Consider the following 16017-nt stretch of genomic DNA (forward strand, 5'->3'; position numbering starts at 1 on the left):
TTTGGTACAGTGTAGTCTGGGTTGAAGGTGTGATGCAGCACCACCAGAATGACTGGTTTACCGGCTGACGAGTGAATGAGTGAGAGAGAAGTGGTAAAGGCAAGAAACAAAACTTTTACATTTCAATAACCCCTAGTCGTTCTTAAAAATACAAGACTTCACAGGTCAGAATAACTACCTGGGATATCTTGCAGGGCTTTCTTAATATCTGTTTCTAAACCACAGACAGGCACACAAAACAGCATGATGAAATCACACTTTGTTTGTGACCACACTTCAGTCAGGCCCTCAGAAGTGAGACGGTTGTTCATATTCACATGAGACTCCAGAGTTTTCCCCATCAGAACAGTGAAGAATTTATCCATACTGAAGCCTGGACAAATATAACGATGCAGGAAAGTTCAAGGTGATCAGGTGTGCAAGAATGAGCTCCCTGTTTTCATGACACAACATGACACAACAACAAATCAGACAGAATATACAAATAGAGAATGTACAAAAGTGATTTATCTGGCTGTCAGTCCTGACCACATATCCTATTACAGTCTGTAGTGAGTATATTAATACAGGCAACTATTTTCTAATATAAGTATCACAGTAGTTCTATGGTTGAATTTGCCTACATTCTTTAAACCAGACTAAGATGAAATCCAAACTAAATTCAGACATAACCTTAGGGAAAACTTGTCACAGACTCACAAATTATATTGCACAGCAAACCCACAGACTTGATGATTTGACAAAAATGTTTCATATAAACTCAAGTGTGCCATGTGTTTTATATCAGTATAAAAGAGCAGGGTTTAGGAATACATTTGTTGGAAGAAATTCTCCTGCTAATACAACCATCAAGACGATGTGTTTACCGTGCACTGTAAGTTGTGTGTTGTGTCCGTAAAGGGATGACCATTGTGTTTGAATTAAGCATGGACGATGCAGAGTAGGATGCACTTACCTCATTTAGAACAAGTCTGGTCCGATAAATCTGGCTTTCTGTTTCATTTCAACCCACACACTGAGTTCTGTCAGAGCTTTCACTTTCTGCTAGTAAGCGTATGCAGGTGTGGTCCTGGGTGGTGTCTCTAGTAGGGCTGTGCGCATTTGTTCCCACATCACCTGCCCAGCTATGTTCTTGAAGACAATAGGAGACTAGAGGACACCCATACATACATTATCTGTCCCACACATTCATAATAAAGGTTGGCAGGGAAGGCATGCAGAGGAACAGGTATTATAAGGTACATGATTGGTATGCAACCTGAGGTGAACCACCTGAGTAATAAAAAGAGTTTTCCTGAGAGCTTTTCCTTGTCTTCCTTGAGGGTTAGGTGGGTTTAGGTGCAGTTATATGGGTGTATGTGAACATTTCTGTGACATTGCTAGTAAAAAGGGCTACAATGTGATTTCATTTAATTTGATTGAAGTGCGGACCTAACCTACAACTTTGCTGTGTAGATAGATTAATTGAGATACTTCAAATATATTTTTCATATTTAGCCAACTTTATGTATAGCAATAAAGTAGCCTATGTTGTCTAAACCATCTTAAGGATTGTTATCAAGCCAGGCTCTGCGTTTGACCTTTTCCCAGTTGTTTGTATGGAATGAGATTTCTTGGAATGTCCACGTCGAAACGCAACATGAAAGTGAAAGTAAAAGTTACATCTAACATAGCATTCGATCCTTAATAATAGATCTACGTTTCATGCTTCGGATCCGGATTTATTGGCATATTATTATCATCACTAACGCTTCGTTAAAGGTAGGTCTATGCATGCATGCTTTGATCAACGCATTGTCCTTTCTAAGGGCATGGTGGATTCAGGGTGTAACATTTAATTGAACCTAGAGCACAAGTTTGAAAAGCCAAACAGATAGGCCCTACATATGCATGTAGTTTTCGGTGGAATTAAAAGCTATATAGTCTTAAAGTTGAAGGAACATCGTCAGTCATTCGATTTAGCGTCCGTGAATGCGTCTTGTAGCCCATCATTGCCTGTCCTAAAATTGTGGATATTAGGATCCAATTGTTAACTTGGATAACCTGAACACAATCTGTTCAATTACTCATGTTTAATTTACTTATTATGTAATGTTTATGTAGGCTATGTAATGGTTGCCTTACTTAATGAATTGCATTTGAAATATTATGAGTAAATAAATACAGAAAATAATGTTATTTTTAAATGGTCCATTGGCAGAGGAGGTCAATGGCACAATGATAGTTTTGACTACCAGTATAGGCGTATCTGTAAACACTGTCTGGGGTATAACCCAGGTGCGGACAAACAGAACAGTGACGTCAAACTGGGGATTCATAAAAAAGTATTGATTTACACAGCAGTCAAGTAAAGCACAGCTCAAGAGTAAAATAACAACTTCCAAAACCCAGTAAATTCAAACGTACACATCCAAATTAAAAAGCAGTAATCCAGCAATGTAAAAAACAAAAGCAAAAAATGAGTCTCAAAATATGGCGTCACCTGTTGGCTATTGCTGGCAAATGTGGACACGACAAACTATTTGAGTGGTTGAAGAAAACATATTGGATATTCACATTGTAATTATGAATTAGCTTTGGCATAATTGCTGTCATGTATATCTTTCCAATGTGTAGAAATGAACAAGTTCTACACTCTTGTGGCCGGGGATACTACGGGGTGTCATGTGGAGATGAACAGAAATCTCACCTCAAGAGGCCTGACTGAAGTGAAGTCACCAGCAGACTGTGATGTCATCATGGCTTACTGTCCAGTTGTCTCTCGACTAGGGACTGATCTTGAGGCAGCTATGGAAAGAATTCCAGGTAATTGTTCTGATATAACATATCTGAAGTGGATTAAACGTATCTGAGGCACATTGACATGTTACTAAAGCAACGACACAGGTAATTACTGTTTTACTGCTTTTCAAGACTCTTAGTCACATGTTGAGTACTGTAGTTGGACAGTGTCTGACATGGGTCTGATCCACATAAGACACCTGCCTTGTACCCTGGACTGAACAGGTGGGACATTTAAAGTTGGTGTGAAAAGGGATATTCCTGAGAAATAACAGTGTGTTCAATCATTATTTATTTTTCATCTCTCTGCATCACTCTCTCCTAGCTGGTAAACCAGTCATCCTAGTGGTGCTGCATCACACCTTCAACCCAGACTACACTGTACCTGACAGCAGCAGACATGTGACCGGTCAAGTCATTCACATTGTGGACGTTCTGTTCCACAACACTGAAGGAGGACTCCTGAAGTGTTCTCACAATGACAAAGCTGTGGATCAGATTCTGAATGTCATCACTAAGGTTTGGTATACATTTTTACTTCAAGTTTGAAGGCAGTTCTATAACCTAAAGTGACTTGAGTTCATTTGGAAGGCAATGTTTGGTGTTCTGTCTTTATAGTCCCGGGCTCCAGTTCCAGGCTCAAACACAGACCCATCTCCACCTCCTGTCAACTACCAGGTGTGTACTCCATCCATACATGCAACATACATTACAACCAATTTAACAAAAGGTGGGTTTGTTTGCAGAGCCAAGACAAGATATTTCATGCTGCTTTTATTTCTCTGACAAGTATGTCAAACTGGGGATTCATAAAAAAGTATTGATTTACAGAGCGGTCAAGTAAAGCACAGTCCAAGAGTAAAATAACAACTTCCAAAACCCAGTCAATTCAAAAGGACAAATCCAAATTCAAAAGCAGTAATCCAGGCAATCTAAAAAACAAAAGCAAAATATACTGTAACTCATGTTCCAGCATGAGTCTCAAAGTATGGCGCCATCTTGGTGGCTATTGCAGGCAAGTGTGGACACGACAAACTATTTGAGTGGTTGAAGAAAACATATTGGTTATTCACACTTTAATTAAGATTTCTAACATAATTGCTCATAGTAGATTTGTCATAATTGCTGTCTTGTATCTTTCCAGTGTGCAGAAATGAACAAGTTCTACACTCTTGTGGCCGGGGATACTACGGGGTGTCATGTGGAGATGAACAGAAATCTCACCTCAAGAGGCCTGACTGAAGTGATGTCACCATCAGACTGTGATGTCATCATGGCTTACTGTCCAGTTGTCTCTCGACTAGGGACTGATCTTGAGGCAGCTATGGAAAGAATTCCAGGTAATTGTTCTGATATAACATATCTGAAGTGGATTAAACGTATCTGAGGCACATTGACATGTTACTAAAGCAACGACACAGGTAATTACTGTTTTACTGCTTTTCAAGACTCTTAGTCACATGTTGAGTACTGTAGTTGGACAGTGTCTGACATGGGTCTGATCCACATAAGACACCTGCCTTGTACCCTGGACTGAACAGGTGGGACATTTAAAGTTGGTGTGAAAAGGGATATTCCTGAGAAATAACAGTGTGTTCAATCATTATTTATTTTTCATCTCTCTGCATCACTCTCTCCTAGCTGGTAAACCAGTCATCCTAGTGGTGCTGCATCACACCTTCAACCCAGACTACACTGTACCTGACTGCAGCAGACATGTGACCGGTCAAGTCATTCACATTGTGGACGTTCTGTTCCACAACACTGAAGGAGGACTCCTGAAGTGTTCTCACAATGACAAAGCTGTGGATCAGATTCTGAATGTCATCACTAAGGTTTGGTATACATTTTTACTTCAAGTTTGAAGGCAGTTCTATAACCTAAAGTGACTTGAGTTCATTTGGAAGGCAATGTTTGGTGTTCTGTCTTTATAGTCCCGGGCTCCAGTTCCAGGCTCAAACACAGACCCATCTCCACCTCCTGTCAACTACCAGGTGTGTACTCCATCCATACATGCAACATACATTACAACCAATTTAACAAAAGGTGGGTTTGTTTGCAGAGCCAAGGCAATATATTTCATGCTGCTTTTATTTCTCTGACAAGTATGTCAAACTGGGGATTCATAAAAAAGTATTGATTTACAGAGCGGTAAAGTAAAGCACAGTCCAAGAGTAAAATAACAACTTCCAAAACCCAGTCAATTCAAAAGGACAAATCCAAATTCAAAAGCAGTAATCCAGGCAATCTAAAAAACAAAAGCAAAATATTCTGTAACTCATGTTCCAGCATGAGTCTCAAAGTATGGCGCCATCTTGGTGGCTATTGCAGGCAAGTGTGGACACGACAAACTATTTGAGTGGTTGAAGAAAACATATTGGTTATTCACACTTTAATTAAGATTTCTAACATAATTGCTCATAGTAGATTTGTCATAATTGCTGTCTTGTATCTTTCCAGTGTGCAGAAATGAACAAGTTCTACACTCTTGTGGCCGGGGATACTAGGGGGTGTCATGTGGACATTAACGGAAATCTCACCTCAAGAGGCCTGACTGAAGTGATGTCACCATCAGACTGTGATGTCATCATGGCTTACTGTCCAGTTGTCTCTCGACTAGGGACTGATCTTGAGGCAGCTATGGAAAGAATTCCAGGTAATTGTTCTGATATAACATATCTGAAGTGGAATAAACGTATCTGAGGCCCATTGAAATGTTACTAAACCAATGACACAGGTAATTACTGTGTTACTGCTAGTCAAGACTCTTAGTCACATGTTGAGTACTGTAGTTGGACAGTGTCTGACATGGGTCTGATCCACATAAACACCTGCCTTGTACCCTGGACTGAACAGGTGGGACATTTAAAGTTGGTGTGAAAGGCAATATTCCTGAGAAATAACAGTCTGTTCAATCATAATTTTTTTAAATCTCTCTGCATCACTCTCTCCCAGCTGGTAAACCAGTCATCCTAGTGGTGCTGCATCACACCTTCAACCCAGACTACACTGTACCTGACTGCAGCAGACATGTGACCGGTCAAGTCATTCACATTGTGGACGTTCTGTTCCATGACTCCAAAGGAGGACTCCTGAAGTGTTCTCAAAACGCCAAAGCTGTGGCTGAGATTCTGCACTGCCTCCCAAGTTCTAAGGTTTCACATCCTTCTTACACTAGTTTGATAAACAGTGTTTTATGTGATGATGTGAACATTGTACTGCTACTCTTGTTGTGTTCTGTCCCCCAGGAGAGAGTGGTGCTCCCAGATTAACCCTCTAGCAACAACCCAGGCTATAGTCAGCTTCTGTCTCACTAACTCATGATAAAAGATCATTACTTTGATCATACCAGATAACATGCCTGTGTGGCTGACCTTGTAATTATTGTTTTACACATTTCATTTGATTGATGAAGATGTATAACTAGGAGATTGCATTCTTTTATCAGAAGATACAGTAGGTCAAACTGTACATCATCAACAAAGCAGTGAGCATATGTGACCAAGTAAACTTGATCTCACTCCTCAGTATAAATACAGCCACCAAACCTATTTCTTTTATGGGTGTAGCTAGATGTAGGGATGTTTAGAGAGGTGGACACTTTGGACACTAAATGTAATATTTTTTTAAATCCTTGTGACTTTTTTTTCTCAGGCACCTGTAGGCATGCCCGGATCCTGTTTGTGCTCCTGTTTGTGTTCCTGGTCCTGACTCTGGTCCTGTCCTTGGCTCTGATCATTGCCCTGGCTACGGGGAACAAGGCATCCACAGGCATAGGCGTGGTCCTAGGCCTGGCTCTGGCCTTGAGCCTGTGCTTGGGCCTGGCCTTTATTTCAAAGAAAGGAAATATTGTAAGTTTGTAGTATTGTAAGCTAAAGAAACAAAACACCTCACCCTTCTTGATATAAGCTTCTGTATCATTGGGTTTGTATCGGTCTCAATAACCATGAATAAAAGTAGCATGTAGGCTAATGATTAGCACTGAAGTTTTATTTTGCATGGTTAGCTGTGGCTGCTGCTCTTTGTGACACATGGGTTAAGTCATTATTATTTAACCAATGACATGGAATCAAAATGTGAAGTAGAGATTCAAACATTTGCTCTATATCATCGTGCTTGAAACGTTCAATATGTATATTGTCCTCTAATCAAGTTTCAATTAGCCTAACTAATCTAAAAGTGAATGTACTTCTGTGTCAATGAGTCTTGATCGATATGTAATTGTGTATTTGATCAGTATGAATTAAACCTCGGGCTGAATGATGTACAAGTTGGTGCACCTTGTCCTGTTCTTCATCAGGTTCTCACCTTCTACTGCACACAGAAGCGTCGTAACATGTGACATGAAAAGGGAAAGCAAGTGAAAGTGAAAGGACACTGAGACGTTTAAATGTAGGCTGTTCCCTAATTCTGATTCCTGTGGCAGAAGAAGTCTGGGCTATCATTGGAACCGGATCAAAGTAGGCCTATAGACTAAATGCCTATAGGCATTTAGAGATTAACAAAAGTCTCACCTCAAGAGGCCTGACTGAAGTGATGTCAGTAGCAGAGTGTGATGTCATCATGGCTTACTGTCCAGTCACGTCTCGACTAGGGACTGATGTTGAGGCAGCAATGAAAAACATTCCAGGTAATTGTTCTAATGAGTACTTCACTTTTCAGTTAAGGCAGCCGCCTAAGCAACACACACCTGCCGCCATAACATCGTCGTCGTAAAAAAATAAATAAAGAGAAAATAAATATACAATGTGTCCTTCAAATTGCACACAATCAAATCAAATGTATTTGTATAGCCCTTTTTACACGCAAGCATGTCACAGAGGGCTTCACATGTGCCCATAGAACTGCCCCTCAACCAACCTAAACCCTCAAGGAAGACAAGGAAAAACTCCCCAAAAACTCTCAACAGGAGAAAAAAAATGGAAGAAACCTTGGGAGGAGCAATTCAGAGAGGGATCCCCTCCTCCAGAGACGGTTGGTGGGAGAGAGGAGCAGAACACAGGCTAAACATAGTCATACAGTGTCGATGGGTTTTTAAAACACCAAAATCCATTATTCAACTTTATAGATGTAGGACAGGACCGGGAGACTCGCGACCAGGTCCAGCGTTGGCTGACCGACGACCAGGCAGGTGCTGACAACTCAAACCCCCCACACCACAAGGGATGTGTGTGGGGGGGGGGACAGAGAGAGGAGAGCAGGGATTAGAGAATGCCAGGAGCAGCTAACAGTTACAGTCATAATAGAATGAGATCCCCACCGGTCAAGTGTGGACTGGTGCAGCAATTTAACAGAGCAAAAAAGGGGAATTTGATGCAACCCCACACACCAAGACAGCGACAGCCCCCCTCATTTGGAACATGAAATCTGTTCCAGGGGAAGAGAACTCTAAAATAAGTTATACTTAAAGAATAAGGATGGAAACAACCCGTCCCCCGTTGCCTCCAACTAGTAACATACTTACCTTTAACAGTCGTAGAATTGACTAAACAATAACGTTTTTAACCTAATTTTAAACGTCGAAACAGTATCAGACTCCCTAATTGAGACGGATAGTTTATTCCAGAGAAGAGGCGCTCTATATGAGAACGCCCTACCTCCAGCTGTTTTTTTCTTAATTTTGGGAACCACCAGATAGCCGGCATCTTGAGATCTAAGTGTCCTTGCGGGGCAATAGGGTGCAAGGAGACCGGAGAGGTACAGTGGTGCCAATCCATGCAGAGATTTGTAGGTTAGTAGTAGAACTTTGAAGTCAGCTCTGGCTTGGATAGGGAGCCAGTGTAGAGAGACAAGAGTAGATGTTATGTGATCAAACTTTCTTGTTCTGGTCAATAGTCTAGCAGCAGCATTTTGCACCCGCTGTAAATCTTTTATCAATCCACCTCTCTCTGCACCTCTCTCAGCTGGTAAGCCATTTATTCTGGTGGTGCTGCATCACACCTTCAACCCAGACTGCACTGTACCTGACAGCAGCAGACATGTGACCAACAGTGATGTCATTCTCAAAGTGGACTGTCTGTTCCATGACAACAGAGGAGGACTCCTGAAGTGTCCTTTAAATGAAAAAGCTGTTGCTGCGATTCTCAAGAAGCTCAATGTCTGTTCAGAGGTTTGATATCATTCTCACACCATACTATAAGTAATAGTGTTAATGTGTAACTTAATGGATGGAGTCTAAATAGAGATGGCTCAATAAACAGTATAAAATGTTCTCTCTTTATAGCTTAAACCTCAAGTCCTTCCTGTTGAGAAGAAAAACATTCTGTCTCCCTCATCCTCATCAAAAGTCATTGTACTGACACTGGTTGTCTTGGCTCTGGCCCTTGGCCCAGCTCTAGTTCATTACCAAACTGCTAAAGAAGGTAATCAAGGTAATTTAATTGAGAAACTTCATATATTTGCATGGTGATAACACAGAGGAGAGACCAAAGCATACATTATTTGTAAGATGTAGGAAAAGAACACTTCATAATTCCAGTTAATTTCTGACTGTGTTAACAGCTCCAGTCAAGGACCCCTCTTCAGCCCCTACCCAACTCCAGAGGTATGGCATCATCCTTACACCACTTTATAGGCAGTGATGACGTGTAACTATATGAGGTCTAAATCGAAATGGTACAAGAGACAATATTTCATCTTTCATCTTACTGTAATAGCTTACACCTCAGCCTCATCCTCAGCCCCTGTTGGTTGGATGTTTTGTATCTGGCCAGTGACAGTACCTGACCCAACTCTTAAAGAAGATTACATTTAATAGTGACACGTTAAACATTTGCATGGTGGTAACAACGAGAGGATAGACCCCACACAAAGCATACATTATAAAGTAGACAGCAGGAAAACAGCTCCACATTAATTTGTTTGTCTCTATGTACTGTGTCTCCAGACCGAGTTCCAGAAACAACTCAAGACTCTGATCCAGGCTTTGCTTCAGACTGAGCTCCAGACTATACACCAGACTCAGATCCAGATCCAGACTGAGCTTCAGGATATACGCCAAATTCAGCTCCAGATCCAGACTGAGCTCAAGACTATTTGTCAGACTCTAGACCAGATATATCCAGACCCAGCTCAAGACCCAGCTCTAGACCCAGGTCTAGACCCAGCTCTAGACCCATCTCAAGACCCATCTCAAGGCCCAGAACTAGACACAGATCTAGACACAGCTCAAGACCCAGCTCAAGACCCAGATCTAGACCCAGCTCAAGACCCAGCTCAAGACCCAGATCTAGACACAGATCTAGACCCAGCTCTAGACACAGATCTAGACACAGCTCATGACTCTCTATGGAAACGTTTGTTTTTTTGGAAGTGAGACCAAAGGCCTTGTGTCCCTTGATTAGAATGAGAACAGGATGGACTTGTTGTTTAATATCCTTAAATAAAGCTTGTCATATTGTGTGACGTGTCATTGAGTTTTAAATTACCTTGATAACCTTCTTTATAAGTTGGGTAATGAACTAGTGCTGGGCCAAGGGCCAGAGCCAAGACAACCAGTGTCAATGACTTGATGAGGATGAGGGAGGTGGAATGGTTTTCTTCTGAACAGGATGGACCTGAGGATTAAGCTATGAAGAGAGGACATTTTATATTGTCTATTGAACCATCTCTATTTAGATCCCATCCATTCCGTTACACTTCAGCATTATTACGTATGGTATGGTGTGAGAATGACATCAAACCTCTCAACATACATTGAGCTTCTTGAGAATCGCAGCAACAGCTTTTTTATTTTAAGGATACTTCAGGAGTCCTCTGCTGTCGTGGAACAGAAAGTCCACTGTGAGGATGACATCACTTCTGGTCACATGTCAGCTGTTATCTGGTACAGTGAGGTCTGGGTCAAAGGTGTGATGCAGGCCTACCTTTGATCCGGTTCCAATGATAGCCCATACTTCTTCTGCCACAGGAATCGGAATTAGGGACCACTAGCCTGGTTATATTATCCTACATTTAAACGTTTTAGTGTCCTTTCACTTCCACTTTCTTTCACTTGTCACATGTTACACAAAATCACCTCATATTTTGAATTAATTAATTCCTAACTTAACGGACACTTCTCTAAAGCGCCATAGGCCTAGTGCAGTAGAAGGTGACAACCTGATGAAGAACTGGACAAGGTGCACCAACTTGTACATCATGCAGCCCGAGGATGAATTCATACTGATCAAATACACAATACACAAATACATATCGATCAAGACTCTTTGACACAAAAGTACATTCATTTTTAGATTATAGTTCACTGAACCTTAAGGACAATACATTTTGAACGTTTCAAGCACGATGATATAGGATAGAGAAAATGTTTGAATCTCTACTTCACATCTTGATTCCATGCCATTGGTTAAATAATAATGACTTAACCCATGTGTCACAAAGAGCAACAGCCACAGCTAACTGAAGCAAAATAAAACGTATGTGCTAAACATTAGCCTACAGGCTACTTTTACAGATGGTTATTGAGACAAATACCAACTCATTGATACAGAAGCTTATATCAGGAAGTCTAAGGTGTTTTGTCTCTTTAGCTTACAATACTTATTTCCTTTCTTTAAAATAAAGCATTTCTTTTCCGGGCCTGTTGAAATGCCCAGCCCAAGCCCAGGCTCGAGGCAAGAGCCAGGCCTAGGGCCACGCCTACGGCCGTGGATGGGTTGTTTTCTGTCACCAGGGCAATCATCAGAGCCAAGGACAGGACCAGAGCCAGGACCAGGGACACAAACAGGACCAGGGCACACGTTTTGTCATTGACTGCAGGTGCCTGAGAAAAAAAGTCACAAGGATTTAAAAAAAGATCACATTTAGTGTCCAAAGTGTCCACCTCTCTAAACATCCCTTCATCTAGCTACACCCATAAAAGAAATAGGTTTGGTGGCTGTATTTATACTGAGGAGTGAGATCAAGTTTACTTGGTTACATCTGCTCACTGCTTTGTTGATGATGTACAGTTTGACCTACTGCATCTTTGTCTTTCTGATAAGACAAAGCAGTCTCCTAGTTGTACATCTTCATCAATCAAATGAAACAAATGTGTAAAGCAAACATTGACAAGGTCAGCCACACAGGCATGTTATCTGGTATGATCAAAGTAATGTTTTTTTGTCATGAGTTAGTGAGACAGAAGCTGACTATAGCCTGTGTTGTTGCTAGAGGGTTAATCTGGGAGCACCACTCTCTCCTGGGGGACAGAACACAACAAGAGTAGCAGTACAATGTTCACATCATCACATAAAACACTGTTTATCAAACTAGTGTAAGAAGGATGTTAAACCTTAGAACTTGGGAGGCAGTGCAGAATCTCAGCCACCGCTTTGTTGTTTTGAGAACAAAACAAGAGTCCTCCTTTGGAGTCATGGAACAGACAGTTTACAGTGAGGATGACTTCACTTCTGGTCACATGTCTGCTGCAGTCAGGTACAGTGTAGTCTGGGTTGAAGGTGTGATGCAGCACCACTAGGATGAATGGTTTACCAGCTGGGAGAGAGTGATGCAGAGAGATGAAAAATAAATAATGATTGAACACACTGTTATTTCTCAGGAATATCCCTTTTCACACCAACTTTAAATGTCCGACCTGTTCAGTCCAGGGTACAAGGCAGGTGTCTTATGTGGATCAGACCCATGTCAGACACTGTCCAACTACAGTACTCAACATGTGACTAAGAGTCTTGAAAAGCAGTACAACAGTAATTACCTGTGTCGTTGCTTTAGTAACATGTCAATGTGCCTCAGATACGTTTAATCCACTTCAGATATGTTATATCAGAACAATTACCTGGAATTCTTTCCATAGCTGCCTCAAGATCAGTCCCTAGTCGAGAGACAACTGGACAGTAAGCCATGATGACATCACAGTCTGCTGTTGACATCACTTCAGTCAGGCCTCTTGAGGTGAGATTTCTGTTCATCTCCACATGACACCCCTTCGTATCCCCGGCCACAAGAGTGTAGAACTTGTTCATTTCTACACATTGGAAAGGTACATGACAGCAATTATGCCAAAGCTAATTCATAATTACAGTGTGAATATCCAATATGTTTTCTTCAACCACTCAAATAGTTTGTCGTGTCCACATTTGCCAGCAATAGCCAACAGGTGACGCCATATTTTGAGACTCATTTTTTGCTTTTGTTTTTTACATTGCTGGATTACGGCTTTTTAATTTGGATTTGTACGTTTGAATTTATTGGGTTTTGGAAGTTGTTATTTTACTCTTGAGCTGTGCTTTACTTGACTGCTCTGTAAATCAATACTTTTTATGAATCCCCAGTTTGACGTCACTGTTCTGTTTGTCCGCACCTGGGTTATACCCCAGACAGTGTTTACAGATACGCCTATACTGGTAGTCAATACTATCATTGTGCCATTGACCTCCTCGGCCAATGGACCATTTAAAAATAACATTATTTTCTGTATTTATTTACTCATAATATTTCAAATGCAATTCATTAAGTAAGGCAACCATTACATAGCCTACATAAACATTACATAATAAGTAAATTAAACATGAGTAATTGAACAGATTGTGTTCAGGTTATCCAAGTTAACAATTGGATCCTAATATCCACAATTTTAGGACAGGCCATGATGAAATAATTTAACAATTTTGCAATTTTCTCGGTCACTTTTGCCGGCATAATTAGGCAAGCGAGCGGGTCAGGTGAAGGGGCTATGACTGAGGGTGTGGCTTTGCCCCGAGGCGCAGTCTCGAAAAAGTAGCAGAATATGGCCTATGATCTATAAGGTGTACAAAATCAAATTGGCTACAAGACGCATTCACGGACGCTAAATCGAATGACTGACGATGTTCCTTCAACTTTAAGACTATAGCTTTTAATTCCACCGAAAACTACATGCATATGTAGGGCCTATCTGTTTGGCTTTTCAAACTTGTGCTCTAGGTTCAATTAAATGTTACTCCCTGAATCCACCATGCCCTTAGAAAGGACAATTCGTTGATCAAAGCATGCATGCATAGACCTACCTTTAACGAAGCGTTAGTGATGATAATAATATGCCAAGAAATCCGGATCCGAAGCATGAAGCGTAGACCTTTTATTAAGGATCGAATGCTATGTTAGATGTAACTTTTACTTTCACTTTCATGTTGCGTTTCGACGTGGACATTCCAAGAAATCTCTCATGCCATACAAACAACTGGGAAAATGTCAAACGCAGAGCCTGGCTTGATAACAATCCTTAAGATGGTTTAGACAACATAGGCTACTTTATTGCTATACATAAAGTTGGCTAAATATGAAAAATATTTATGAAGTATCTCAATTAAATTACCTTGATAACCTTCTTTATAAGTTGGGTAATGAACTAGTGCTGGGCCAAGGGCCAGAGCCAAGACAACCAGTGTCAATGACTTTTGATGAGGATGAGGGAGGTGGAATGGTTTTCTTCTGAACAGGATGGACCTGAGGATTAAGCTATGAAGAGAGGACAGTTTATATTGTCTATTGAACCATCTCTATTTAGATCCCATCCATTCCGTTACACTTCAGCATTATTACGTATGGTATGGTGTGAGAATGACATCAAACCTCTCAACATACATTGAGCTTCTTGAGAATCGCAGCAACAGCTTTTTTATTTTAAGGATACTTCAGGAGTCCTCTGCTGTCGTGGAACAGACAGTCCACTGTGAGAATGAAATCACTTCTGGTCACATGTCGGCTGTTATCTGGTACAGTGAGGTCTGGGTCAAAGGTGTGATGCAGGCCTACCTTTGATCCGGTTCCAATGATAGCCCATACTTCTTCTGCCACAGGAATCGGAATTAGGGACCACTAGCCTGGTTATACTAGCCTACATTTAAACATTTTAGCGTCCTTTCACTTCCACTTCCTTTCACTTGTCACATGTTACGCAAAATCACCTCATATTTTTTATTAATTAATTCCTAACTTAACGGACACTTCTCTAAAGCGCCATAGGCCTAGTGCAGTAGAAGGTGACAACCTGATGAAGAACTGGACAAGGTGCACCAACTTGTACATCATGCAGCCCGAGGATGAATTCATACTGATCAAGTACACAATACACAAATACATATCGATCAAGACTCTTTGACACAAAAGTACATTCATTTTTAGATTATAGTTCATTGAACCTTAAGGACAATACATTTTGAACGTTTCAAGCATGATGATATAGGATAGAGAAAATGTTTGAATCTTTACTTCACATCTTGATTCCATGCCATTGGTTAAATAATAATGACTAAACCCATGTGTCACAAAGAGCAACAGCCACAGTTAACTGAAGCAAAATAAAACTTATGTGCTAATCATTAGCCTACAGATACCAACTCATTGATACAGAAGCTTATATCAAGAAGTCTAAGGTGTTTTGTCTCTTTAGCTTACAATACTTATTTCCTTTCTTTAAAATAAAGCATTTCTTTTCCGGGTCTGTTGAAGAGCCAAGCCCAAGCCCAGGCTCGAGGCCAGGGCCAGGGCTAGGGCTGCAGACAGAGCTGGGGTGTGAGCTGGGTCTTTGGTTGGGATGTTCACCACGATCAGGGCAGTGATCAGAGACAAGGACAGGACCAGAGCTGATGAGACAATGCAATCTCCTAGTTATACATCTTCATCAATCAAATGAAACAAATGTGTAAAACAAACAATTACAAGGTCAGCCACACAGGCATGTTATCTGGTATGATCAAAGTAATGTTTTTTTGTCATGAGTTAGTGAGACAGAAGCTGACTATAGCCTGTGTTGTTGCTAGAGGGTTAATCTGGGAGCACCACTCTCTCCTGGGGGACAGAACACAACAAGAGTAGCAGTACAATGTTCACATCATCACATAAAACACTGTTTATCAAACTAGTGTAAGAAGGATGTTAAACCTTAGAACTTGGGAGGCAGTGCAGAATCTCAGCCACAGCTTTGTCGTTTTGAGAACACTTCAAGAGTCCTTCTTTGGAGTCATGGAACAGACAGTTTACAGTGAGGATGACTTCACTTCTGGTCACATGTCTGCTGCAGTCAGGTACAGTGTAGTCTGGGTTGAAGGTGTGATGCAGCACCACTAGGATGACTGGTTTACCAGCTGGGAGAGAGTGATGCAGAGAGATGAAAAAAATTATGATTGAACAAACTGTTATTTCTCAGGAATATCCCTTTTCACACCAACTTTAAATGTTCCACCTGTTCAGTCCAGGGTACAAGGCAGGTGTCTTATGTGGATCCTACCCATGTCAGCCACTGTTCAACAGTAC

The 16017-nt window shown here is 41.0% G+C and overlaps 1 protein-coding gene across 2 annotated transcripts; it reads left to right on the forward strand.

Moving 5' to 3' along the window:
• The first annotated feature begins 1645 nt into the window (after positions 1-1645).
• Positions 1646-6753, forward strand: LOC134024890 (uncharacterized). Of its 2 annotated transcripts, XM_062467624.1 has the most exons (10): positions 1646-1761; positions 2617-2805; positions 3107-3300; positions 3400-3459; positions 3926-4121; positions 4423-4616; positions 4716-4775; positions 5242-5437; positions 5737-5936; positions 6436-6753. In XM_062467624.1, the coding sequence occupies exons 2-10, from the start codon at positions 2619-2621 to the stop codon at positions 6490-6492; spliced, it is 1344 nt and encodes a 447-aa protein (XP_062323608.1). In that variant the 5' UTR covers positions 1646-1761; positions 2617-2618; the 3' UTR covers positions 6493-6753. The 2 variants fall into 2 exon arrangements, with proteins under 2 accessions (XP_062323608.1, XP_062323607.1); XM_062467623.1 differs by lacking the exon at positions 6436-6753 and having other exon boundaries at positions 5737-6121.
• The last annotated feature ends 9264 nt before the right edge of the window (positions 6754-16017 follow it).

This window comes from Osmerus eperlanus, chromosome 8, assembly GCF_963692335.1.
Source record: "Osmerus eperlanus chromosome 8, fOsmEpe2.1, whole genome shotgun sequence".
In the NCBI taxonomy this organism is placed as follows: Eukaryota; Metazoa; Chordata; class Actinopteri; order Osmeriformes; family Osmeridae; genus Osmerus; species Osmerus eperlanus.